The sequence below is a fragment of the Rhipicephalus microplus genome, chromosome X (genome assembly GCF_043290135.1).
Source record: "Rhipicephalus microplus isolate Deutch F79 chromosome X, USDA_Rmic, whole genome shotgun sequence".
NCBI classification, from domain to species: Eukaryota; Metazoa; Arthropoda; class Arachnida; order Ixodida; family Ixodidae; genus Rhipicephalus; species Rhipicephalus microplus.
Window position 1 is genome coordinate 273,973,800 of NC_134710.1, and position 26,833 is coordinate 274,000,632.

Consider the following 26,833-nt stretch of genomic DNA (forward strand, 5'->3'; position numbering starts at 1 on the left):
TAATGACAGCTGTAAGCTTTCTCGAGAAGAAGGGAAGAATCTCGGGTTAGGAACCTAGTATACTCGAAGCTCGCGTCTACTTCATCTATTATGCTCGCAAAATAGCGCAGGAAGTGCAAATACACATATACCGAACATGCGCTCTTGCTGTAGCTTGCCTAGCTCTGGCCTGCACAGCAGGATTAGCGCACTGTGAGCTTCACCCTCGCATGTCAGCCCCTACATATTTTTTTCGACCCTGGATGTCGTCGTCGTTGCTAATCCGAGGGATTGTTCAAATTACGTTCCCCACGCATTCCCACCCGGTCTCACTTTGTTTATAGATTTTTGTGTCCCGCCCAGAAAGAGAACCAAATTAATTTGGAAACGCGTCCTATTAATGCGAGGGCCCAATGTATATGGGGAGTATCGTAGGCCGTTTATTAGATGCTCTGTTATTGAGCACGTCGCGTGTACTTTTAGTCGATGGGTGCACCCTTTTTTGTAGCTTTGCAATGACATGCCTTCTCTGTGGTTCAACGTAACCTTTATCTTACGTTTATTTCCGTCAAAGTTGCTAACTCGGGCTTTGTGTTCACATTTATCCCTTGCCGCGCATTAATTCGCCTTTGGAACACAGAACTCTAATTTTTGCTGTAACTGTATTTGGTATTTACTTTTTTTTTCATTTCGAATTATGTTGTTCTGAACTTGCATAAAATTTTTAGGTTGCTATACTTCGGTGATATTGTTTAAATAGTCGCCCTTATTCTGATAACCGCTGTGTAAAAGTAAACACTAAACAACTCGTCTATTTTCAGGACACTACGTATTTTAGCACGACGACAACTATGGCCCTAACGGGATTCGCATGGAGGCAAAATGAGCATTCAGCTTTTTTTTCTGATGTCCTTCCGAAAGCAAGTAGTCTTGCCCAAGTTACTATTAAAGAAATAAATTCACATATGTAAATTATTTCCAAACAGCCTGCTTACTGTGCCTATTCCCATTCCTTTCTATAGCTATTTTATTTCATTAATTGTTTTCAATCAAAACAGAAAGACGAACTGCCACATGAATGGTAGCAGAACTTAGTGAATGTGTAAATGTTTGCAGGATGCTCTAATGACTGTGTTCCCAGCGTATACGCTAGCTAAAGATAGGCCAGCGTTAATATAGCCCTGTCTGGCTGTAACTTTTCAGCAATAAAAGAAATCAGGAGAGGAATATAAGCAGCTATAGGTAGAGGCCAAAATTATATAAACCAAGTTGACCGAGGTTCTGGACTATTAAGAACTCTGCAGGTATTCTGCTACTTGAGCGACCGCAGCCTCGCATCAACAGGGTGGCTTCGTATAATTTGCTCGACTCGGGGTTTCAAGCATAACGTGTTCATTAATGCAACCCACCGTGAGAAAGAAGTGAAGTAACGTGGAGAACGAGTGCTGCGCCATCCACGCATGCCGCTTCGAGTATAGGTATACAAGCCGGCAAAAGTCATCGATTCGTGAAGGCCTTGACGAGGGACCTTCCACACACGGCGAGGTTTTTGTTTTGCTTTTGTTCATGCAGGCATGCCTCGCGTACTACGCACGAGTGCGAACTCTCGCTCTATACGCTTCCCGACCACGGTGGAACGGTGCGAAGCGTAATAAATCTGCGAGCTCGGGCGCGAGGCACACGTAACAAAAAAAAGCAAAAGCTTGCTCACCGAGAGCGGTGGGCTCATTTTGGCGACGACGTTAGGCCTATGAGCGTGCGATAGAGATGCATGGCGTAATGACTCGATAAGAATGTTACGGCATCCGGCAATTAAGTCGCGCCTGAACGGGGAACGCCCCGAAAAAGACGCTTTGATTAGCGGCGACCTCCCCGGGGCACAGCGAAGGAAAGGCCCCGCGTCTGGTGCATATGCGCCCCCGTTTTACGCTACAAGCTTCCGCTCACTTGCGCCTCTGTTGCAGTATACTGCAGCTCGCGGCACGTGTTAAGCGTGATCGAGCGCTGGGCTTCGTTTCTGCCGCGGCGCTTATGCACCGTGAATTTCTTCCAGGCTGAGGCGCGCGACCTTACATAAGGCATGGAGGAATCCAAAGTGAACCTCAGTGGCTTTTCTTCCGGCATTAGTGACTAAGAACAGCATACTCTGCTGATGGCTTGATTGATACGTGAATACAAAACAAAACACCAATGAAACAGCCAACGGCTCAATATTTTGCAGGCAGCAACTGTTGCTTCTTGCCACTCTGTTTTGCTGCCAGGTACACGCCTCTAATTGATTGATACGTGAATACAAAACAAGAGACCAATGAAACAGCCAACGGCTCAATATTTTGCAGGCAGCAACTGTTGCTTCTTGCCACTTTGTTTTGTTACCAGGTACACGCCTCTAATTTCTCTCGTTTAGCATCGACCGTCTTGCTTGCATGTGTGCTATTATATAGAATACGCCCTGGACATTCTCTTTGTAGACGGTTTCTTAGCCAAAAACGTTTGGGCGTGTTTCTCCTTCTTGGAGCATAATGTCCCACTACGAATTATTTGTTCGTAAGTAAGTGGAGAATTGTTCTCTTGAACAGGTTCATCTACGTACCGCGACTGAGTTCGGTTAACGTTAAATCACACTGACGATTGGGCGAGTTGGTACGGGTGTATGGATTTAGAACAGTGTGACAAAGCAGACAAAAAGTCTATTCATCACAGCAACAAACGCACTTGTGTTCGTGTGACTTGGTCTGCTTTGTCGCGCCATGTAATATAAATCCATGTTATGTTAACCCGCTAAACTAAGCCCCGGCAAAATCACCAATCTTTCTAGATATAATTGAATGGAATGCTAAGGCGAAAGCTTTCTTACGTTGCCTCAAACTTTAATAAATGTCGGCTGTTGCAGCTGCAGTTGAAGAGGCCTTAGATGCTTGGCGTATATGAATAATGCCCATATCTTTCCGTAAACTTATGAACCCACATAATCCAGCATCCCTGTACCCATAATTATTGCTGTTGTGCTAATATAGTGTAATGGACCGAAGGAAAGTTAGTTCATCAAATATTTGTTATCGTCAACTGGCATAAAATACTCCCTGTGCTAAAAATGAAATGGAGAAATGGATCAATAAAAGCAATCTAGACTGTTTCGTTTCCTTCTCGACAGCTGTCACGCAGTTATCAGGGCACTCCATTCCAGCAGGTGTCACTTTGCGGCGCCAGTGCATTCTTTCTCTTTCCCAATTCGGTATACGATCCTGCGCGGTTCACTGTGGCTATAGTTCGCCCAGCATTTCGCGGCTGCGGCGCGTATCGTTCTTCCAACATCCTTCTCGGCAGTGGAGAAATTGAGGGCTGTCGCCGCGAGCGCTGTCCTCGAATCAACAAAGCCCGCGCGACGCCGTCGCTCTCACGGCAGCGGCCAGGAAAGCGTGCGCTCGCAGCCGAGATCTGTCGCGGAGGCAGCAGTCACCGCTTTCTGCCGTCGGCTGCTTCCGGGGTTTGTGTTTGCCCACGTGAGGCTCGTCGTATAGGTCCCCGCGCTTCGTGAGAATCTCGGCTGCCGCGGGTCCCAGCCTTGATGAACCGCGGCGCGCACGCTTGAAATAGTTGGCGCCCGCTCACTCGGCGAAGGACCCTGTGGCAGCGTAAACAAGAAAGCTCTCAACCCCTTGGGCAACGGTGGGCTGCTGCCGCCACCAGGAGCCACTTCCGCCGCTCAGCGACGTCTGAGGCCGCTTTTACGCCAAGCCCTTGTTGCTGCCGGTGGTTGGCGATATACAGTGCGGGGTGACAGACGGCCCCGAAGAAGTGGCGGCGTTTACTTCGATCGACAATAAAAACGCCTTCGCCGCGGGGGTTCGACGACCGACGAAAGATAAGCTGGCCTGGCTCGAATCCCTCCGACCGACTGATATGCTGGCACGCAATTCTGGCATCGACAAGTGTATCGTGCGGACCCGTCGGACGTGAAGGGCACGACTGTAGCGTCGTGCAAGAATAACACGATGTGTCATATATGAGTCCACGTGCATGGGTCGTGCTGCTTTTTCACTCCCGGTACCTTGAGCTCCTGCGCGAGTGCCTGTCGCTTACTTTAGTAATACGACCAGCTTCAGACCATGTAGTGTCTCTCTATAGAGCGCTAAGTTCCGTGTCCTTGTTTCCCATTCTACACGAAATAATGAAGGGCTGAAGCGTCGTTTCTTCGTGTCTGAAGAAACGAAGCCAGTAGTACGATTGCCACCAGCTGTGTACTGGCACGGCCACTGGATGAAAGAGCGCACGGGTTTACCCGGCGGCCGTGGTACTGCTTGCATTCATCGGCGCTCTTAGAACTCACGATGTCCTGTGAAATTTAGAGGCAAATACGAGGGTTAGCAATACTCACTAGTAACTGCAGGTGCAAAAGAAAATTTATAACCAATCTCCAGTACAGTTTCAGTCTAGTGCTTGGTGATGTTGTTTATTTTTTTACAGTCACAGCAGTTTACGAGATATCATATACAAGGATGCAACAACGCATGCAATTATTCAATTTCAAATAGTTAGGCTGACAAACAAATTTTGTAAAAAACATACAGTGCGTGATGCTTTGCGCTTCTGAGATGGTACGAGCATTCTAACTTAACATTCTGTGTCGTAGGCCCGTGTGCTCAGATTTGGGTGCACGTTAAAGAACCCCAGGTGGTCTAAATTTCCGGAGCCCTCCACTACGGCGTCTCTCATAATCATATAGTGGTTTCGGGACGTTAAACCCCACATATCTATCAATCAATCAACATTCTGGGTCGTTTCACCAAGTGTATCAAGTGAAGCGTTGGAACTGTTGTAGTCTCTGCCGGTCGTTCAAGAGTGGGGATCGATAACGTAGTAGATTAAAGCAGATTTCGCCAGGCCGGGGAGCTCTGAGGCCGCGCTTGTTGAAGTTCACTGAGTCTGGCTTCCTGGTGTTTGCAGAGGGAATCCTGTCCTACTCAATACCCCAAGGTGAGCGCCGCGGAACGGACGTCGACCTGTCCGACGCAACTTACGACGGCATCAAGGACGACAGCTACTTGCACGGCGGCCTCGGACAGCTCACCGACGGTGTCGCAGGCAGCGAAAACTTCAAGCTCGACGTATCGGGATATGGAAAAGGTACATCAAGTTGACTACATTGAGTGAAAAGAAAAATAATCTGTATTTCGAATTTGTAGCAAAATCAACTCGTGGTCACGGGAGATTCTGGTCTGATGTAATAGTGTGGTTGCGTTTTCTGTGCGCCGGAAAGCTATGAATTTCGATATCACATTTGAAACTCGATTATGAATATATCAAAGAATGTCCACCTTTTGTGATTTCTGAAAAAAAAAATAGGTGGGTACTAAATTGTTATGCCGTACAACTTTACATTATAAACAAATGTCATCGAGGCAGTAATTGAATGTAGTTAACGAGTTTGGTTATTTAGTCACTTCAGTGACATTTTTGCTGTGGTGAAGTATTTCGGCCTCTGCATTGAGTTCATATGCTGAAATGATATGAGCCTTACTGTCAGAGGATTATTATTGTAAATGTGCAGTTTCGAAAAACAAAGAAACACGTTGTATACAGCATGACAATTGAGCTAAATTGTGTGCATAGTGCACTCCTGAAGAGCGTTTTCTTAAGAAAGTTTCTGATTGGCTGAACAGCATTCTTAGTTCCCGTGCCGCTGTCAACTAGGTCCAAGAACTCGAGAAAGTCGCACATTGTTTCCACTGCAGCTCGTGTTTGAGGCAGAAGAGGTAATTCCGTAGCGTCACGAACCAGTGTAAAGTGAGTTGCCTTGACTGTCTTTACCGCTATCTCCTCGTTATACGGCATTCAGAAGGAAACTGTCTGGACAGGTCTGGGTAATCATTATCCCTACCTCGTTTATTGTGCTTGAACATTTCAGCAAAAGAGTCTTGCTCTTGTTGTTTAGAGGGATCGAATAAGAAGCAAAGGAAGCAAATGCGGCAAACGCGCGAAGACAATGAGTATAGCCCCTTCTTAGATAGGCTGGCTTCTCTGCGCAGGAAAAAAATGAAATGAAAGAGAATATAAGAGACGCTATACAAAGAAGTGAGAGAAACATAACAAAAAGAAAACCAAATGAATAAAAAAGAGCAAGCAAATTACATCACTGTTTAAAGTCTGTATCTAAGCCAGCTGTTGTCCTTAAAAAGCGTCACAACAATTTCAACGCCTCGTGTTCCAAGTGCGGACTCGGCCAGTGTCCCAGGACCCATCCGGCCGAGGAGTGATCATCAAGTCTGTCTCATCGAAAAATCTGTCGTTATATATGTACTGTCTACGAGCGTCTTGGTTTTCTTGCTAACAAATAGGGGAACGCATTGGGCCCTGTTTTTGTTCATATATGAAAAGTGACTACCTCGGAACCAGAGTGCTGTTCCAATTGTCATTACTTCCGCGCCCTTTACTCACTGTAACTTTGAAAGATTATACGAGTCGGGGTGCTTGTGACTTTTATTGTTACTTTCACTTTACTTTGGGGAGAATGAACAAAAAGTAACAGTTCAGCCGCAAGGGCGAAGGAATGAATGCTGTAGCAACAACTTGGAATGCAACGCTGTGAACGGCAGGTAGATCGAAACGTGCAGTGCGCTGCTCAAGTACAAATGACGCACGAGAACAACACACACAGGACGATAGCGTATACTAACAGCGTTTACCGTTCGACACGTAACGTGCTGTTTAAACAAAGACGACGCACAAAACATGATCACAGGTACAGATGAGTGCAAAATAACAAGTGCCCCACTTGTTATATCTCGCGGTGTATGAAAAGCGTGCTCTTTTCGTAAACGGGGCATGTGCAGCGACCGAAGTGACATTTGTGGGCCCGGAAACTCACCAAATCATTCCGGTGAAAACCGAAGGCGCATAACCCTCTTCACCAAAGCATAAGCGTCGGCGCACGAAATCCCCCCCCCCCCCCCCCCCTCCCAGTTGCGGGGCGAAGTACGCGTGGAATGTAAGCGCTCGTCGACGCATCGCGATGAGCTGGGCGCCGAGCGTGGGCAGCTTTTTTTTTTTCTTTCTTGAGTGTTCATTTATGTAGATACGTATACATATACGGTGAACGACGATGGCGGTGGCGGCGACGGCAAAAAACCAGCCGAGACTGTTCATATAATTGCTATCGCAATAAAATTTGCTGTCACGCATTTTGCGTTGCAGGGTACGAGTGGGTCGGCTGGCGCAACGACTCGCTCCACTCCCAGCCACTCGAGCTGGTCTTCGAGTTCGACGCGGTGCGAAACTTCTCCGCCGTGTTCCTGCACTGCAACAACATGCACACCCGTGACGTGCAGCCGTTTCGCGCGGCGCGCATCTCCTTCAGCGTGGGGGGAAAGCACTACCTGGGTGAGCCGCAGCACTTCAACCTGATGCCGGGTCTGTTCAACGAGAAGACGCGCAACGTCACCATCCGGTTGCACAACCACGTGGGTCGCTTCGTCAAGCTGCAGCTCGAGTTCGCCGCCAAGTGGCTGCTCCTCAGCGAAGTCTCCTTCACATCCGGTAAGTGATCCGGCCTCCGGAATCTAGTAGTAGTGAACGTAAGCACAATCACGCAGCTTCTATTCTTTTTTTTTTCGCGGCTGCAATGAGGCGTGTGCGCCGAATGCGATAGCTTTGCGGTGCATATCACGGTGTTTTGACGGCCCAACTGGTTGATGGGTAATAAGTTCCCAGCTGTGTTTCATATCATAATATTCTGTGTTTTCTGCCACCGTACTGCGGCAGGCGTGTCCTAAACATTCGGGGACGAGCGAAGCATCTGTTGCACACATTGTGGAACGTCTCTTACAGTAACTATTTCTTTGCGCTAGCTCTCGATGGTTCAATTGCATGAGATGCACCGGCTCTATTGCAATAACACTTAGCCGTGGCAAGCCACCGATCTAGGGCTTGTCGTTTTCATACGTGCTCCCTCGAATAGGCTCTAGTATTTAGCTAAACATGGTTTTCCCGTACTAGCCTTCACTCGGCCGTTCCGTGCTTCCAAGTTAGTGAATGTTCACGAACAGTTGCAATAGACATAAAAACGGAAACTGCATTGTGTTGCAACAGATCCAGTCAGCTCTGCTATGTAAAATCTGGCATAAATACTCCTACTGCTGCTACTACTACTACCACCACCACCAGCACCCCCACTACTACTACTAGTAATATTAATTTTATAATTTTGCATGAACTGTCGTAGGTATTGATATGCGCACTGACTAAAGTGCACCCCATTTTTTTCATTCCAAAAACATTAACATGCCACGTGTGTTTCGTACATCGTATACATGCAGGTGCTTGCTTGCATGAAAAAAAACAAACAATCGTGTTAAAGACATGCACTAACGGCGCATAGAGAGCGCCGTTCCCCTTGTTCTGTGTGGTTTTTAGGTGAGCATCTTCTGGCTGCACAATGTACATTGTAGTATTGCCCATGCTAAACAACGAAAGCTTTCCTATTACTTGTAAAGTGCTATCAAATGTCACTTCCAATATTCCAAAAAGAAGCAGTACCCACATACGACTGCGGCTTTGATTCTTGGTGGCGTCACCATGCAGTTATAACCCGGTTGTGCTATTGCTGATGATGAAATAAGCTGGCTAACCAGTGGAACAAACTCAGAGTCTTTGAGTTGAAACACAGACTCTTTTGCTGATGTGGCTGTATTCATTAGTGGCATAAGCGCTCTAACTTAAATTCAACAATGAATTGCCATTGCCGATGATTTTTTTCTTTTGCAATTAATGGCATTCGTGCCATCCTGGCTTCTCTATCTAAAAACTGTTGAAGTTCAACGTCCCAAAACCATGATTAGATTATCAGAGATGCCGTAGTGGAGGATTTCGAAAATTTTCGCCACCTGTTGTACGTACACCTAAACCTAAGTACACGGACTTCAAGAATTTTCGCCTCCATCGAAAATGCGGCCGCCCAAGCTGGGATTCGTTTGCGCTACCTGCGGGTGAAAAACCGTGTACCTTAAGCCACTAGACAACTGTGGTGGGTTGACCGGGTATATACGTGAATACAAAGCCCACAAGAAAAACATAACATAATCGTTTACGTTTGCACAGCAAAGTTGTTTGTGATCGAGCCTTTTATGTCCGAGATCTGTGATAACGCTTGTGGGCAATAAACGGGTATGCAACAGTGGCATAGGGTAAACCGTGCTATGCTCACCGCCGGCCCTCAAGGCATGAAGGCAACAGTTAACCCAACCAATGGGTAACTGGCCTAGAAATGTGTACGCCCTATCAGAAAACTATTAGCATCATAAACACGTATGTGGCACAGAAGATAGGTGAATCCTAGTGCACACAACTTTCACAAAAACGGAAGAAGGCGACAGCTAGCCCCACAAATGGCATACGCTTTGCCATTGTCATGCCACTTTCATGTGATACTTGTGGTTAGAAAAGGTGGTGGCTCTACAACTACATCAAAGCTTAACAAAGAGTGTTTAATAAAGAGCAGCGAAGTAACACATCGGAGCTAGTACCTCAAACAAAGACTTCTTTGTAAAGCTGCAAGTATAAGAGCGCCAAGGTACAATGAATCTATCCTGCATTCTCAAAACTTAACAAAAAGTGTTTAATAAAGAGCAGCGATTTTACACATTTGACAGACTTTTAGAACGTAGAAATGCGTTAGCCTGACGAAATGAACGTCTCCGGATTCATTGTTTCATCGGTGTCCGAGCTGGTTGAATTTTTTTCAGAACACCACTCGACAGGGCTCGAATTCCAACAAAAAAAGTATGGTGTTGTTTACTTTTTGTTATATTTTATGCAAATTGGTTGAGTCCTTTGAGGCACCAGTTTTCTGAAACTCCACGCAAGTTCATTAAAATCAAAGCCTGCCTAAAAAAGCCTGCCTTAAATCTGAAAAGCAAACACTAGGTATTTTAAGTATTAAAAATAATAGCGAAGAGTCTGTACGACACTGGCGATCATTGAGGAGCTCTGTACACTAAATTCTGCATTAGTATTACAAAATTATAGGGCAGACTTTGTTACTCCTATTTTTCTTGGCGTCCTATTTAAAAAAATAAGACAGCCTGCCAGACTTTGTAGTGACTCGTTAGGATGTTTCGTTTTCATTTTCATTTTAAATTGAGCAGTGCGATGCAAAAAATTTTGTGTTAGCATCACGTAATGCTTACACAGTAAAAGGAGCCTCTATGCGTGTGTCTAGCATGTTGTTACGCTTTAAGGCTCAACTCTTCCAGATCGATTTGGAAAAAAAAAAAGGTTTACTCCGAAAGCCAGATTGGTACCCCCCCCCCCTTTTTTTTTAAACTTTACACCCCGCGCACGCCATTTGGTGCAAGCGGAAGAGTTTAATCGAAGTTTTTCTCGGCGATTCCTCTTCACTCGCCGTGCCATCAACTCTAGCTCAAGCCCAGCGATTCGCAAAAAGCTGCTGTCGATCTGCAAAGAACCGAGAGGGCGCCATGAGTAATCGAGCGTTGCGACGGCATCTGTGGCGCCCTCGGCGTAAACTTTGCACAAGAATTTCGACGCATCCACATGTCATGTTGCGGCGTTTCTTTTTGTTGTTTCATTGCATTTTTGTCCGTCGCTTCGTATTTTTTCCGCATCGGTTTTTAGCAGCGCGTGGAACTCCGAGCAGAGTAAAGTATTAAAAAAAACTGCAGTTGCATATGCACCCTTCTTTTACTCTTCTGTTTTTACGCCGACATGATCCTTATATCGCTTCCTGTTTGTTTTATCTGTTTTTTCCGGAATCATGATGCTCTATGCGGCCCCTTCTTTTTATGTGTACGTGAGTTTCCTTAACCTTTATTAAGCAGTGTGGTTTGCGAAATCTGATGGAGTCTCGTCGACGTCGCAGTGCTCGCCGTGGGCAACTTCAGCGAGGAGGAGGCCCCCGCGGCACCCCCGATCGTGAGCACAGCCATGAGTGAGGATCCCATGTCCAAGCAGTACGTGGGACTGGTCATCGGCGTGCTGGCCGCTGTCATCCTGCTGCTCGTGCTCGTCATATTCGTCATTGTCGCACGCAACCGACGTCGAAAGCATAGCACGCCACACGCCATCCTAAAGCCTCTCGACAGCCGCGTCACCATAAATATGAAGGTGAGTGATGCTGCGGAAACCTATAGAATTGCGCGAAGGGTCAGCTCTTCCTTAGCCTGCGTTATGTGCGTTGTTTCTAGTGTGTGTCTGATGCTCTTTCATCACACGACAACGTCACGACACCATCAGTGCCTATGTGTTTCACCTGTCCATTGCATGGATGCTACTTGGGTTGGTGAAAATGCGTAAAAAGATGATTGATCTGGCCGACTGAATTGCGCTAAAAATGGAAAGGAACCAAGAAAAATGTAGACACGGCAGGTGCTGTATCTGAAGCGCTACACCACTGAAGCACGATAAGCGAAGGAGCACTGTGACGTGCGAGTAGTACTCGAATACTCATATTTAACCAAGCTGGTCCACAGTGTAGGTTCAAGAAGTGACGCAGTGGTGCTCGTGACGCACTGCGATGGGCAGTAACAGTGCTATAAATATTTTCAAGCCAAATCCAACTTCTTACGCATGCCAGGTAGTTTGCGGAGATCTCTGTGATTGTGTAAGCACTGGTGTTTCACTTTGAAGCACTAGTTCTCGATAGCGCAGCTACGCGTGGTATGTTCTCCTTTTTTGTTGTATATCTATATGTTACCTTTTATGTATCACCCACCCCTGCCTAAGCCTTCATGTGTGAGGCTGCTAGTATTTCCGAAATAAATAAATTTCAATCGCGTGTGATATGAATGGTCTTTGCGTGACTTGTAGCTAGTTAATAACTCTACCTCAGATGCCGAATCAGATTTCGCGTGCTTTAGTATACCAGATGTTATCACTTTGCGAGCAGAATTTTATTGCGATAGTGATTATATGAACACTATCGGCTAGATTTTGCCGCTTACGTCACCGTCACTCATCTTATATGTATACGTATCTATCTATATGAAAACGCAATAGAGAAAAATAATTTAGAAAAAGGCTCCGGCGCGCGGAATCGAACGTGGAGCCTCTGAATTGTGAGTGCGAGGCGTTAGCGTTGAGCCCCGAAGGAGCACATCCTTCAATGCTCAAACAGTTAGCTATTTACATCTACCACTCACCGCTGGCAATGGGCATCTCGGGGGGAAATAGCGTGTTTTCAGCATTACCAGCAAGATGACGCAATGAGCGTTCGTCACGACGAGGTGGCGCGCGCTTCTTCTATGCGTATTTGCCCCGCGGAGAGGGGGCAGGGTGGACGCTCACGCGTGCGCTTGCTTATCTCGTGGTCGAGAAAATCGTACGACTTGACTGGCCTTGGGCTTTTATCGGACGATTCTGTTGTAATTACCGGGCGCACAAAGGTCACTGTGATCGTTGCACAGTCTCTGTTTGCGAAAAGGGCGCGCTTTTCAGACACAGCAAAGAAGCAAATGAGACACTTATTCACGTTCATCTGTACCTTTGAGTACGTTTCGTGCGTCATTTTTGCGTGAGAAACGCGGGGCACGTTCTGATCTGCTTGCCATTCTGCGCGTGATCTTTCAATTTGTTGCTATCGTGTTCATGGCTTCGCCTTTGCGGCAAAGCTGTGACTTTTTTTTTTTTTTGAAACTGCCTTCGCCAGATTGCACAACTGTTAGCGGGATTACTCAGAAGAGGCGAATATTTTTTGCGTTACAATATGAAAATCCCTTTTTTATCAGAGAAGAAAATTTCGCTAAATATACTGAGCCACTGTTGGAAGTTACGAATTGTAGCCGGCGAGTTCTCACGATATAACTTCTTAGAACGAATTCTCTGAATGACGCCAGTTTAGAAGTAGCCATTACTAAGGTACGCGACGAAATACGTGGACGCTCAAGTTACTTTTGTTCTTCAAGGAGTGAAACAGCTTTTTTAGAAAATAAATAACAGACCACAGCGCATTTGTCAAGAAAGTTAGGCGACACACATTTCCAAGTCCGTCCAATCTTCAGAGTTCGTTCCAAGCGTACACGGCTTGTGAACTGAGCTGTCACAATCCACACAATATATGCGTCACAAAATATATAGTACGCAAAATTTCTGAGCTGAATAATTCATTAAATTATACTTGCCGATTTTTCCTGAAAAAAGTATTTACAGCTGCTCAAATTATTGAAATTTCAATTTTAAATTTCTTTATTTCAGGCTTACATACACAATTCACAGTGTAAAACATCTTCACGTGGTGAGGAAAAAGGAGATTCTGTCTCCTGACAACGCCTTTGCCCCAAACTTGCATGTAATCCCAGTTAAAAAAACAGAATTGTGCCATCTCCCATTCCGTATGGGTGTTTTTCAAAACTCGCTAGAGTAGTTAGAAGAGGCATCTTATACGTGCTTAATTTACATAATTCACAAATGTCTATGATGTACGCATTTTCTAACAAATTTTAAAGCCTTCAGATCATGTGGACTTATATCGTTTTGGACGACTGACAAAGAAAGTTGTGTAATAAAAGAAGCCATGTTTGTAGCCCCTATATATGTAATAAAAAAAACTTTCTCTATATGTTTTGTCACATACCCTCGCATAGTCATCCTACATCGAATGCTATTAAATGACTAAATTGCGCTGCGAACAAACGTTGAATTTTCCTCTGGCACCTGACATGAGCGCATGGTCCGGCTGTCTTTTGCAGGATCTTGCGTTAGCCTATTCCCCCCAGTACGTGGCACGGGAAGCTAATGGGAATCTTTATGGCCAGGTTGCCCTTGAGGATCCAGACCCTGACAAGCTCCTGTACCACGAACCCCAAGATTTTAAGCCCATCTACCCAGGAACCTACAGTAACGGTGAGAACTTTGATATCATCCTCATGTGCGTGGCTTTCGAGTTATAGAGATGAATATATAAAATGACGCGTGTGCAATTGCATTCCCTGAGTATATATATTCCTCTTCGGTAATGCGTAATCGCTATTGTTCAGTGCAGTTTTTCTCATTGAGGTAACACACACCTAAGAGAAAGAAGAGAGATTATGCTATTTAATATTAGATGCTCTGAAAGGCACTTTGTTAGCTTGACAAACAAATGTGTTGTCTTCTACAGACAACACATTAAAGGGTTGATGGTGGTAGGTTTTTTTTTCAATTTCAACATTCTTGATTTTTTTATAGGCCAATACTCTAAAACTCTCAATGTTTATGAGACTGCTGAATAATATAACTATATCTTTTCTGTGCATGCGATGAGGAAACGTCAGCTGATGTTGCCGCTAGTCGTCTTGTTCTGCTTTGAGTCCAGGATTAACTTTCGCGACAGTTTATTCATTACAGACGGAGGAAGAAGACTAGATGTTCTTAATTGTCGCTTCTGAAAAACTGTTCAGATATCAGTTTTGCATGCCACCCATTGTCGCAGACGTGAGCCTTGCCAAAGATGACCAGGCCTTTCCAATTAGAACAGCGTGTTTTTCAGATTTACTCATAACTGGACCAGCTCTACATTAACCAAGAAAAAATCGCAACTGCAGCTGTTTTATCGTTTTTTATTTCCCTTCAGATTCGACAACGTCCCGTGAGTACGCGGTGCCTGACATGAACAAGAGCCCCGTGCTGGGAGGCTCGCACAAGTCGTCGCCATTTCCCCAAACGAAGCCACCACCGCCCCCGCCAGCCGCTGAACAGTATTACGCCGCTACCGACGTCGTCGTTAGTCTGCCCAACATACAGGTAACCGAAATTTTTTACCCTTAAAAATTTCTTAGGCTATTTGGAAGTTAGAAACAAACATTTTGGCAGTGATACTGTTTATCTTTATGCCAGGTTTTTCCAAAAGGAAGAAGGGATGCATTGTGGACGGCTCGCGGCCATATGTTGACAAAATTATGTAGACAATCATATGTAGACAATTATATGTAGACAAAATTATGTAGGCAATACAATGTAGAGAAAAAGTGTAGATTGCACTGCTGAAGGAGCGCACTTACGCGGGGTCAATTGCTTTGGCTTTGTGGGATGACGATACTGTTGTATGGCTTGGAGCACTGTGAGAAACTGGAGAATATGAGGCGCCGAGACGGCGCAAGTTGCCCAAGCCGGAGAAAAAACAGCTACAAAAAGTGGTGAAGTGTCTACAGCAGCAACCCGAATACAGACTGGGAAAGAGGGACTCTGGAAAAGCCTAGAATATGCCGAAACACCATGAATCACAGAAAAAGCGGTACCGTCTGCAGTCGCTCCCACCGGAGAAATGAGCATAGGCTGCGTACAGCAGAAATGCGAATTCTTTTGGGGATTGAACCAGCCATGCCCAAATGAATATGGTGGCCTTCCGATTTTTTTTTTTTTTTTTGCTTCCATGCAATTCGAAGTAAGCTGTGCAGCACTTACTTACCTATTTTTTCTTATATTAGGGGGAGGGGGGGGGGGGGTAGGGGACTTCAACAAAACTTCCGTTTTCTTGGGAGATTGCGTATATCTGTTTGTTTGATCCCACCTGTGGTGCAAAAGAATGAGCTTTGCCCCAGGGCACAACTCTGTAGCTTTGCCACATGTAGCTTATTTATGTGGAGATGCACGCTTTACAGACTAGTTTCAGAATGGCTGGATGAAGGAAAGAAGCTTGAATCACTTTCTTTTGTTAAACACAATATAAATGACAACTAACAAGGAACGAAGCCAATGAAAGTTTAGGGGATGTTATTAGTATTAAATATAATTTAAATGTTAAGGAAGAAAAGTGGACGGAAAGATAACTTGCCATCGGCAGGGACCGAACCTGCGACCTTCGAATAACGTGTCTGATGACAGAAGTAGGACAAATTTCATTCGAAAGAAGTCATCTACTGTAATGAAGAGAGATAGAGATACAAGAGAAAACAGTTTTCATGCCATTATTGTGAAAAAGCACGCCGGTTCATCCACTTCGAATGTTGAGAGTGCAATGTCACCTCTGCTTTTGACTGTAACTATGTAGGTACACCTACCGACGTAAACATACAAGACAGGAAGTACACTTCCGAAAAATCCTAATTTCAGCTTAGCCTTAAACCACAGATTAATAAGTGAACTTTTCAACCCGTCCTGGTCTTAGTGACCAACTAATAGATATATCACCTACCGCATGTGACTTGGTTATTATGACGTTTCTTATGGGCTTCCTGTGTCTCTACTTTTACAACCCTAACTGTCCAGCTCCTCCATCCGAATCTCTAGTGTCGGTTAGCATTCTAGTTATCATGAACTCGTTGATGTTTCCACCTTACCCTCTCTACTACGTCTCTTCTTCCTAAAAATGCCTCTGATAAATCGGAAGTAGAAATTCACATTTGTGTTGGAGCCTGTGTCGCTGTTTTTTGCGGGTGTGCATAATAATTCATAACCCAGAAATATGACTTTTGTGTAGGCGTCAACCATGGTATATCATCGGTGAATTTGTGGTAAGAAAATACGTTTCGGCGAATAGTTGTTTTGTGGAGATTCGGCGACGCAGTAGGCGCACTAGAAGACTGATAATTGGTCTTTGTCATTTTCAGGGTGTGAGCGGCAACACTGTTTACTCTGTTCCGACATTGGACCTGTCATCGGCTGATGAGAATTCTGGAGGCGCAACGCTACCGCCCGTGCGAGAAGTGCCCAGGCACAGAATCCGCTTCATTGAAAAACTCGGCGAGGGGCAGTTCGGAGAGGTGCGTTTTCTAAGGTTGCCTTCAGACGGGTCTAATATTTATTCACAGGGATGTTTCTCAAGACGATTTGGTGACTATTTTCAAAGCTGTTGAGGTCTACAAGCCTTCATTGCCGTTTTGATGAAATAGTAATAATGAAGTTTTCACTAGTGAGCGGGAATATACTAATTTTGAAACGCATGTCATGTTATGTTTTATAGTAGTGTAATTGCAGTACTAAGTCGTGCATCTCCGTTAAGCCATGCTATAAAAAAGTAAGTTTCATCTGTCAGACCTTTAACAGTATACAAGCAAATCTATTGAACAGGAGTAGAGGCGTATTCTACCTGTGGTACTGTAGACCCCAGAATTCTGATACCTTCTTCGTTTCGTAGTGGTGATATCCCCCATGCGTTTAACGAAGCATGCATATGTAGCATGCGTATCAAACGCTGATGCGTAGCAATTCTGCGGAGATATGGTTTTATGTGCGGTACCGCTTTCTGTGAATGTGACAATATGCCACTGACGCGAGGTTTAAAGAAACACTGCGAAACATGAAGGGCCGGGTGTTTGCACGCAGGTGCACCTGTGCGAGGCGGAAGGCATTCCCGAGCTCGTGGATGTACCGGTCAGTTTTGGTACCAAGACGCTGGTCGCGGTGAAGACGCTACGCAAGAACGCCACCGAACACGCGCGCGCCGACTTCTTGAAGGAGGTGAAAATATTGTCCAGGCTTCGCGACCCCAACATCGTGCACGTGTTGGGCGTGTGCACAAGAGATGAACCCCTCACCATGGTGGTCGAGTACATGGAAAACGGAGACCTGCACCAGTTCCTGCAGCACCACCTGCCCGACACATTTGCGCCACCCATTGCCAACAATGTGCTCAGGTGCAGTGGCGCTCGTCATTCGTTAGCACAGTCCACGTCACCTAACTTATGCTAGATAGGCTCCATGGAAGCCTAATTCTTATGTGGCAAAAAATCAAGTTGATTTGGTTAGTTTGCAACGTGCACGACTGTTCTAATGCAGTCAATGCTCGTGTGCAGGAATATTGACACAAGATAAAAAATTGCATATAATTACCCTCTTCCGCGATTTAGTGTTTGGCAGGGATGTGGGGTCGAGCGTGTATTTACTGCCGCGCACACCGTATACTTCGCATGAATCGTTCACCTGATGTATTTCACAGCTGCAGGGTAGCCATGAGTATTCGACATTATATGTCTTTTTACGGTGAAGTTGAGAATGCTAAAGGCCCGTTTACTTGGATTTAGGTGCAAGTTAAAGAACACCAAGTGGTCAAAGCTTTTGGAATCTCCTACTATGGCATTTCTCATAATTGTGTCGTGGTTTTGGGATCGTAAACCCGTTCGATCATTGATAAATTATTAGATGCGAAGCAGCTCATTGACTAGCTTGTGTAACGCTGTCGCTCCGTCCGCACCACTCCCCTCGCCGCAGGTGTTGGAGTGGTACCAAGTTACTCACGCCCTCCTAGCAGTGCGCGGTGACGTCGCTCTCCCTCGCTCGCCGCAAATTGGCTGTTTCTTGCCTCACCGTCTCCATCGTTCACAACGCTTGAGCCCCCTCTTCACGTGGACATGATCTCACCCGCACCACCTCTCTCCATCTGTCGGCGAGAAGGAGCCGCGAGCCGGCGGGTACGCACGCTGCGCACGCCTCGAGAATCTCCCGGCGCCGACAATTGGACAACGCAGCGCTGCTTGCCGCGCGATCGCGCCGACTCGCGGGATGCCATCGCGGCATGCTTCCTGCTAGTGCGCGTGTACCTTTTCCGGCTGTCGCCGGCGTTGCCAGGGTTAGGGAAGCCAATCACGTCCGCGAATGGCGACGGCAACACCAACGAGGCGCGAGCCAGGAAAGCCGAATGCAAGCGTCAGCAGTGGAAGACCAGTGACACCGACAAGTGCGAGTCAAGAACACTGATCGCGTTCGAGAATACAGACGGCGTGCGGGTAACACCGACTAGACGCGAGTCAAGAAAGCCGAGCGCAAGCGTATTCAACACGTCCCTCTTCTCGTGTCTTTGCGTTTCAAACAAACGTTTACTCGAGTAAACGCTACACCGAGTTTTGCTTCAAACCGTTCTTCCAGTCCCCGTGTTGACGCTCGTTTAAACCAGGTCAACGCCGTGCGCATCGCTCCTGCTTCACACCCTATCAGGATTCCCTTCGGGAAGATGGTCCATAGTTTTTATGGTACTCTTCGAAAGTACTGAGTGAGATATGTTCTGCTTAGCTTCAGTGAACTGACTGAACCTATGTATTCGACAATGCATTACCGAATATCCTAGATGATCCAAAATAGCCTCGGTGCAGCTTAAAATCATTGTGCTCGATAATTATGAATACGTTCGGGTACACATAATAATCAGTAACGCTGCAAGACACAGAGATATATACATTTGTACAGTGATGAGCCGCGTATAATGAATTCGATAATTCACTTAAAAGAGCAAGTTCTCTGCAAGAAAAGGGCAAGCAAGTACTCTTTGTTCACTTTGTTTACGGCACCTTCGTTGGGCAAAGAATCGCGCATTCACACAAGCGGTACCACTCGCATTGTCGGATAGATTAATACAAGGTGACGAAAAAGGTGGTCCTATAAGATGACCAACCGGTATTGTTCGCCTCTTTTCTTGTCCGTATAACTGACCGGTTGATACGCTGTAATTGCTCCTTGGGCCTGTGGTTCATTGTAAAAAATTTCTAGGTGTGTTGATGCTGCCATCGCTTTTATGAGACTTCGTGTTTTTTTTTCTTTCTCACAGCTACGGAAGCCTCATCTACATGGCGACACAGATAGCGTCAGGAATGAAGTACTTGGAGTCACTCAACTTCGTACATCGGGACCTGGCAACGCGCAACTGTCTGGTCGGCAACGCTTTCACTATAAAGATAGCCGATTTCGGCATGAGTCGGCAGCTGTACGCCTGTGACTACTACCGTATTGAAGGCCGTGCCATGCTGCCCATCCGATGGATGGCCTGGGAAAGTGTACTGATGGTTCGTACTGCAGTTTGATTTTACTGCGATAGCAATTATATCGGCAGTCTCGGCTGGTTTTTACCGTTGCCAACGCTGCCGTCATACACCGTAATGTATACATACCTATATATAGGAAAACTCAAGATAGAAAAAGAGTCGCCTACGCTCGGCACCCAGCTCATCGCGATGCGCCAACGTGTGCTTATCTCCCACGCGTACTTTGCCCCACGCATGGGGGCGGGCGGGGGAGTTAGGTGCTCGTGCGCTCGTGCTTATCCTTCGGTGAGGAAAATCGTGTGCTTTGGCTTTTCACCGGAATGTTTGCATTAGTTGCCTGGGCCACAAAGATCAACTTCGCCTGCTGGGCAGGCCCCGTTTGCGAAAAGAGCGTGGTTTTCAAACACAGCGAAGTAACAATTGAGACACCCGTTAGTTGGTCCTCATATTTGTACCTGTGATTACGTTTTCTGCGTTGTTTTGGTTTAAACAGCGCTTTAAGCGTCGAGTTCTAAATGTTGTTAGTTAGCTCTTGCCCTTAGTGGATTGTTTTCGTGCATCATTTGTGCGTGAGCAGCGCGCTGCACGATTCGATTTGCTGGCTGTTTCAGCGTTACGTTCCGAGTTAGTGCGATCCCATTCATAGCTTCAGCCTTGTGGGTGACTTTTGTTATTAATAAGTAGGATTTGGGCAGTGGGATAAGTGGTGTTTAGTATGGAAACTGCCGTCGTGGGCTTGGCATCCCTTGATGTTAGATAAATTAATGACTTTAGATTAATTCCCGATAATACGTTTCTATTTTTTATTCGATTTCTTAGGCCTTTGGAAGAATAGGGTCTAAAGTAGCGTTTCGAAGCGCAATGCCTAGGGTTGAGGTCTTGCAGTAGTTCTGACTGAACTTGTCTCCTCTCCCTCTGTGTTTCAGAGGCTCATTGCGCGTGTGTAGAAGACTGTTCTTTTGACGTTTATAAGCATATCAGTCAACTTTTCGTCTTTTGTAGTCAGTGTTTTTGGCATTGCAGTATGTATAGCCTTTGGGTTGGTTACTCAGAATAATGATTTTATTAATTGAAGAGTCTCAGTTGAGCCATGGTATGTGGCCAGTTGTTTTCGATACCTCTGCAATAAAATCTCCTTTATATACGCAGGGCACCTTCACGACCAAGAGCGACGTTTGGGCATTCGCCGTCACCCTGTGGGAAATTCTGACATTTGCACGCCAGCAGCCTTTCGCCTCCCTGAGTGATGAGCAGGTCATCGAGAATGTGAGCCACTTCTACCACAACGACGGCCTGCAGACGCACCTGCCGCAGCCGCCGAATTGCCCTCGTGAGATCTACGACCTGATGCGCGAGTGCTGGCAGCGCAACGACTCGGAGAGGCCAAACTTTAGGGAAATCCACCTCTTCCTCCAGCGGAAGAATCTCGGATACACCCCAGAGTCCTGAGCGGCCGCACGCCGAGCTGGCCTCCCCTCGTCGCGCGCCGCTGGCACCATCACTGTGTGACAGCGCCAACGAGCCACCCCAAGAAACCCTCCCTTTGTGGTCCATCTGTCTCCGATACCCTGCCGCAGAGATCGCGTTTCCCGCGAGCAAGCGCCATCTTCGTCGTGATTGTGTGAGGTTGCAAATGTGTACTTTCTCGCGAGACACCGTGTGCTGATCACGCTGGCACGAACCGAAGAACCAAAACCACGAAGCAGATTTGGCACACGAAACATATGTCGCTAAGCAAGTTTCCATACTGCCAGATCCCTTCGGACATTTGTCACTCGTGGTTGGAGAGAGCTGCCATGCTCGTGGACTCCATTGAGTTAGGCAAAGTCAAGTTTTCTAGCTGCCGAGGAAAGAAAGATTTAGGCTTTCCACCGTAAGCTCGCAAGAACTCCCGTTCTCTGCAGGGGTCAGAATATCTTGCTTCACGCAAGATAATAAATGCCAGCGTACCATGATTCATTCAAGGCAAGTGCATTCTGGTGAACTTTCTGTGTGAATACTCGAAAAAGGAGAAAAAGGAATAGCACCGCCTCGCCATTTTGGAACTGGACGCTGCGCCTGCACTGAACCATAGGCAACTTGATGGCAGTATGTTGACACGAAGCCCCTCGTCGCTTCCCTCTTTGTGCCATGAGACAATTCCCCTGCCTCCCCCCCCCCCCCCCCCCTTGTCATTGTACTGGGCACGTGGACTGCTTACTTTCCTTTGTACATATGACCAACCAAAGTATAATAATGCTTACGTGAAGCACTCCAGAACAAGACGCTTATGCGTCATATAAATACACTCTGCCCAGGCTGTAATATTTTAGTGGATTTTTGATGTGCACGTACTTATAGATACACCATGCTTTTGTGTTATTGGTAAACACTTCGTCAAGTGCAAACTAGTGTCACTGAAAACTAGTTCCTTTATTCTGCAATGGAACTGTGTCAGTTGCCACACACATTTAGCTTGGACGGCATCTTGATGAAACACATTGTCGATGTTTGATCAAGGCACGATGCATGTTAAAAATGAAACTGTCTTTATCCAGTAATCTGCTTGTCTTGTTATTCTCTTGTACCTATGTCTGTGAAGAAACATGGTAAAGGTTGAGCAACTCATTGTCATGCCATTTGTTGGCCTGCTTTGGACAACTATTGAGGTCACATTTAAGTTTTTTGTCCATCTTCCATGTGATAACGTGCTCAACCCTTGTATAGATTTTCCTTGAAACCATGGCAATATTTCAGACTTGGCTAATCTGCCCTTATTTATATACATGATTGTGAAAGTCTGATGGTATATGCAGTGAGGACAAAGGACCTCATGTTTGAAAAAAAAAACAGAGCGATGCAGAACTAATGAGGCTGCAAGTTTTATGAAAATATAAAAAGTGTTGCAGGTTCACTGATAGAGAATACCATTTCTGATAAAACTGTGTGCATGAAAGCAATACGAGTTTTAATTATCCTTTGTAGCATTTCTCAAATTCCAACTTATTGATGATATGATGGTAATTATGATGATCAAAGGAATTATTTCTGCAGACTGAAGGCAGCAAAGTTATGCTGAAAACAAGAAAGCTTAAATATTCATTTAGTGGAAACTAGCTCTATTTTTTCGGCCTACCTCCATTCTTATAGAAATAAAAAAATGAAATTGAAATTGAAATCAAGTAAACCATGCTTAGTGTATTTCAGTAAATGTTGACCATTTCACAACAAGATTTACAATTACTGGTAACATCATTTTATTGAGCTTGACCCAAGTCATATGAAATGTGTTTTCTTTACCATTTTCGTGCCTACAATACCATTCTTCACAAATGCACTTGTCTGTGGTTTGAATTAAAATTCAAGCACAAGAAAGAGGGAAAAAAAAGCTATGCCTCTATGGGCTCCATGTGCATTGGCCAGTCTTGATCTTACTGAGCACACTATTGCATGACTACAATTTATCTCATGCAGTGTACTCTCAATCATTAAGGTGTCATCATAGTGTTCCAACGGTGCTGTCATGCTCCCTTGTAGAATTTGCTAGTTGTTTCTTTATGGCATCTTGATAACATGTTTCCAGATTTCGAAATCATGGCAGAGACCACGTCGTCTCAGACACTAGCGCCCAGTCATTTGCCTGAAGTTCCTACGGACACAGTGCACAAAAGACTTCTCCGTACTGTTTTCTTTCTTTTGTGTGTGTCTACTCTGTATCTATGCTGGTGATTCTCACAGTGACAAAAACGGTTAAAAACAGTAGTCGGAGAAAGAAGCACACTGTGATAAGCAGTTTTTTTTTAACTTATATTTCGACCTCAACTAGGAAGACTGAATAAATAAGGTCCTCTTTAGAATAGCCACTTTATTTATTGATTTGGTGTAATGACAGTATTCATTACAACAGAAAATAAATAATGTGACTAAAAGCATAAATTTTGGATATAGCTGCTTTTGATGGCATTAGAAATAAGAATGTAGCTCTTTGTAACTGCTACTGATGTACGCATTATGGGTCTAATGACCATGGGTGTTGGAAGTAGTTGGCTTATTTATCATATGTTGCACGATATGCGCAGTGTCAAAAATTTAGGTGATTTTACAGGTTGTAAGTTTTGAGAATTAACACCAAAACTCACTCAAATTATCTGTCAACTGGTTTAATTATGGCATTTTTCTGTTCAAGTGGCATTTATGTGCTGGTACACAGGCTTTTCTCTGGAGATTACATTGGTCGATTGGATCACTGTAAATATAATAATAAGTTTAAATTTATTGCGAGTTCATGAACATATTTTGCTACTATGTGTTCTCTTCGTGTGCTTGCCAGTACATGTCATGAAATGTCAGCACGTTCTTTATTCAGTTAGCAACCGAACACTCAGAAAAGAGCCAACTACTTGCTTTTTACTTGCTAAATATGTAATGATTACTTAGTTGCTGTGCCAAACTTTTCGTAGCCCTAAAAAAACGTTCCTGAAAGCATCACCAGGAAAAATACAGCAAATGCGAGTAGATCATGAAAGCCACTGTAGCTTCTTTCTCTAATTTTAACGTAGTTATAGCTATTAGTTTTTCTCGCCTAAAGCAGACCACAATGTCGCGTCAGTCTACAGGGAGTACGACAGCCACTGTCTTGTCACTAGGTTTTTTTTTCTGTTTGATATGCATTTGCGCCCCAGTATTCTGTCTTTAGTTTTCTTTGTTTTGTACACAGAGCAAGAGACGGCGACTGTTTCCAAAGCGCGTTCGCGATATGTGGTGCCCATGTATGTGTGTGTGTGTGTGTGTGTGTGCGCGTTCGCATGTGATGTGTACGTGAGTGCGAAGACGAAGGCACAGGACTGCCGACGACGCCCAGCTGTACTGCACCTTGGTTCCCCTGGTCACCGTTTGTGCACTCTTCTCGTCGCAAGCTCTTAGGAAAATAATGGACAATCTACTGCCAATAAAGCACACGGATGAAATAAAAGAGAAGCCCTACAGCACAGAGCCTTGCACCTCCTCCTGTTTTGATTTTTTTTGCTTTTTTGTTTCACTTGTGTTTATTGTTTACCCGGATTGCTATGCACATGCTGCATGGAATCTAAAGAGATAGACGGTTAAAAAAACAGAATGAAATAATTATAAATTATCCTTCTCAGTTGGTGGTATACCTGTCATCCACACCGGTAAAATATAGCCAACCATTCCAAGGAGGCAGAGTACAGAATGAGCAGGCCAGAGAACAGGAAGTTTTTCGGGGGCGGGGGAAAAAGGGGGCACTTGCTGAAGGCCTTGACTATTTGAGAAAACACTTATTTTTAATTATTTTTAGTTAAACACCCTCCTTCATCAAAACATTGGGGGGAAGAGAAGGGGGCTGGCTTCATGCCGCTGGCTACGGGCCTGGAGTGACGTGTGCCTATGCAAATGTATCCGATGGTTGCATTTCTTTTGCTTCATATTCTTCACATTGCATGTAGTACACAGTGCGGAATGACATCACGGAGACGAGTAGTTCATGGTTCACGTGGATGACAAAGGCTGGCACTTGTGGTTTGTAAAATGGAAAGATGTGTCCAGCCTACGCCATTATTACGTTTATAATGCTGGTACCAAACATCTAGTATATTATTTGCGGACTTTATTGGGCGCGAGGACATACCGTGGCGCCACCATGCGGAGGACCCCCTGTGACGTACGTGGTTGGATTGCTGCGCCACTCTCTCGCGTGCAGCTCCCAGCCACTTCCGCGTCAGCTCTTTTTATCATTATTTTCTTGTACTTCACTTAACAAAATCAGTAAAACACTCCTGCAGCTTCTTCCCTGACTCTACGAGGTTCTAAATAACTACCCTGGAAAAGTTTTACGCTTCTCATAATGCCTGACTGCTGGCATCGTCTGCTATGGCCGCCTGAATGATAACCACGGGGGCCGAGGGCGCTGCCTCTGTAAAAGGTGGCAACTCATTCCGTGTCGGATTGAAGTATCAAATGGGTATTAAAGGTAAAGAAACTTATTTTTGCTACAAGAAATGCGCCCAGCCATGCTACTTCATTAGTTGTAAATTTGCGTCTAAAGAGAGGCCGTAGATAACATGACGAGCATGCGCAAAATAAATTTTTTTTCAAGCATACATAGCCTGACGAAGCACAGCGCATGTGGATTCCGTGCCTTGTGTGAAGTAACACAGCATTCCTACATCCGCATGCAGCCACAACCTTTGTGTGATCATTGCGGCCAAATATGAGAATCATGCACGCGCCTGCTTCATTCAGAGTTGTAACTTTTCTCTGTAGCACGATTCTAATGATTATTACGCAAAATTTTTATGGTGGTCACTAGTTACACATTCGAACGTCATTGAGCCACACATGGGTGAAAATTATGAATGATTGCTTCAGGTCCCGTGCTCCTATAAACGGGTAAATAATGATCGAAAATTCGGTCAGCCAGCCGTATCATTTTGTGCCCTTGAATGCGCATGCTGCGGGTTCTTGCGTACCGTGATATAAACGGCAATTTCATGTTTCAGTAAAATTGCCAATGTCATGTTTTTTTACAGCTTCATTCATAAGCTGTGTTATATTTCACGGCAGCTCTTAGAAGATGAATCCGTTCTCGAAGCTGACCACTTTTTCGCCTGTAGATCAAAACATCCTTGAGAGGAACTGACAGTGGTTATTGGCCCATTTACATACGTAATCTATAAGCAAAAATTTAAGCCTGTGAGCTGAAGTCGTGGACGGCAGGGGCGTTGGAAAATTTTTTTCCGGACGGGGAGCCCCTTTGAATAGAGTTGAGCCAAGGCAGGCATAGGTGGTAAACCATTGCTTTGTGCGCACATACAATGGGAATTTTCTTTTTTTTTTGGGGGGGGGGGTGATAGGTTTGGTGTACCAGCCCCTGGCTACGCCACTGGCAGATGAAACCCCGTGTGCTACAGTACACACATCGGGGACGGACAACCAGGGAGGAGGAAGGTGGTGCAGATTGTGGTAAAGGTGATACAAGTAAGCTTTAGCAAAGACAGAAGCGGCACATGTATGATGTATAATAAAGAAGGCTTTGTAGAACGCGCTGGCCGAACACGCAGAAGTAACTGACCTCAAAATAGACCGAAATAGTGTGAAAATAGGGAAAATAAAGAGAAAAGAATCGAACTTCCGAGCTATCTTGACTCTCTGACAATTCAGACAACGGCGCACAT

The 26,833-nt window shown here is 45.3% G+C and overlaps 1 protein-coding gene across 3 annotated transcripts in view; it reads left to right on the forward strand.

The window, feature by feature from the left end:
* Ddr (discoidin domain-containing receptor 2) overlaps positions 1-24,630 on the forward strand; it is a 279,939-nt gene extending 255,309 nt beyond the window's left edge. For 2 of the 3 annotated variants that reach the window (XM_075879176.1, XM_037414002.2), the window contains exons 6-14: positions 4,927-5,106; positions 7,174-7,515; positions 10,856-11,100; positions 13,680-13,833; positions 14,543-14,712; positions 16,518-16,670; positions 17,233-17,543; positions 19,448-19,682; positions 20,811-24,630. In XM_075879176.1, coding sequence (XP_075735291.1) covers positions 4,927-5,106; positions 7,174-7,515; positions 10,856-11,100; positions 13,680-13,833; positions 14,543-14,712; positions 16,518-16,670; positions 17,233-17,543; positions 19,448-19,682; positions 20,811-21,110 — 2,090 coding nt within the window. In that variant the 3' untranslated portion in view covers positions 21,111-24,630. The remainder of the gene's footprint in view (positions 1-4,926; positions 5,107-7,173; positions 7,516-10,855; positions 11,101-13,679; positions 13,834-14,542; positions 14,713-16,517; positions 16,671-17,232; positions 17,544-19,447; positions 19,683-20,810) is intronic. The other variant, XM_075879177.1, reaches the window with a different exon arrangement.
* Positions 24,631-26,833: the final 2,203 nt, after the last annotated feature.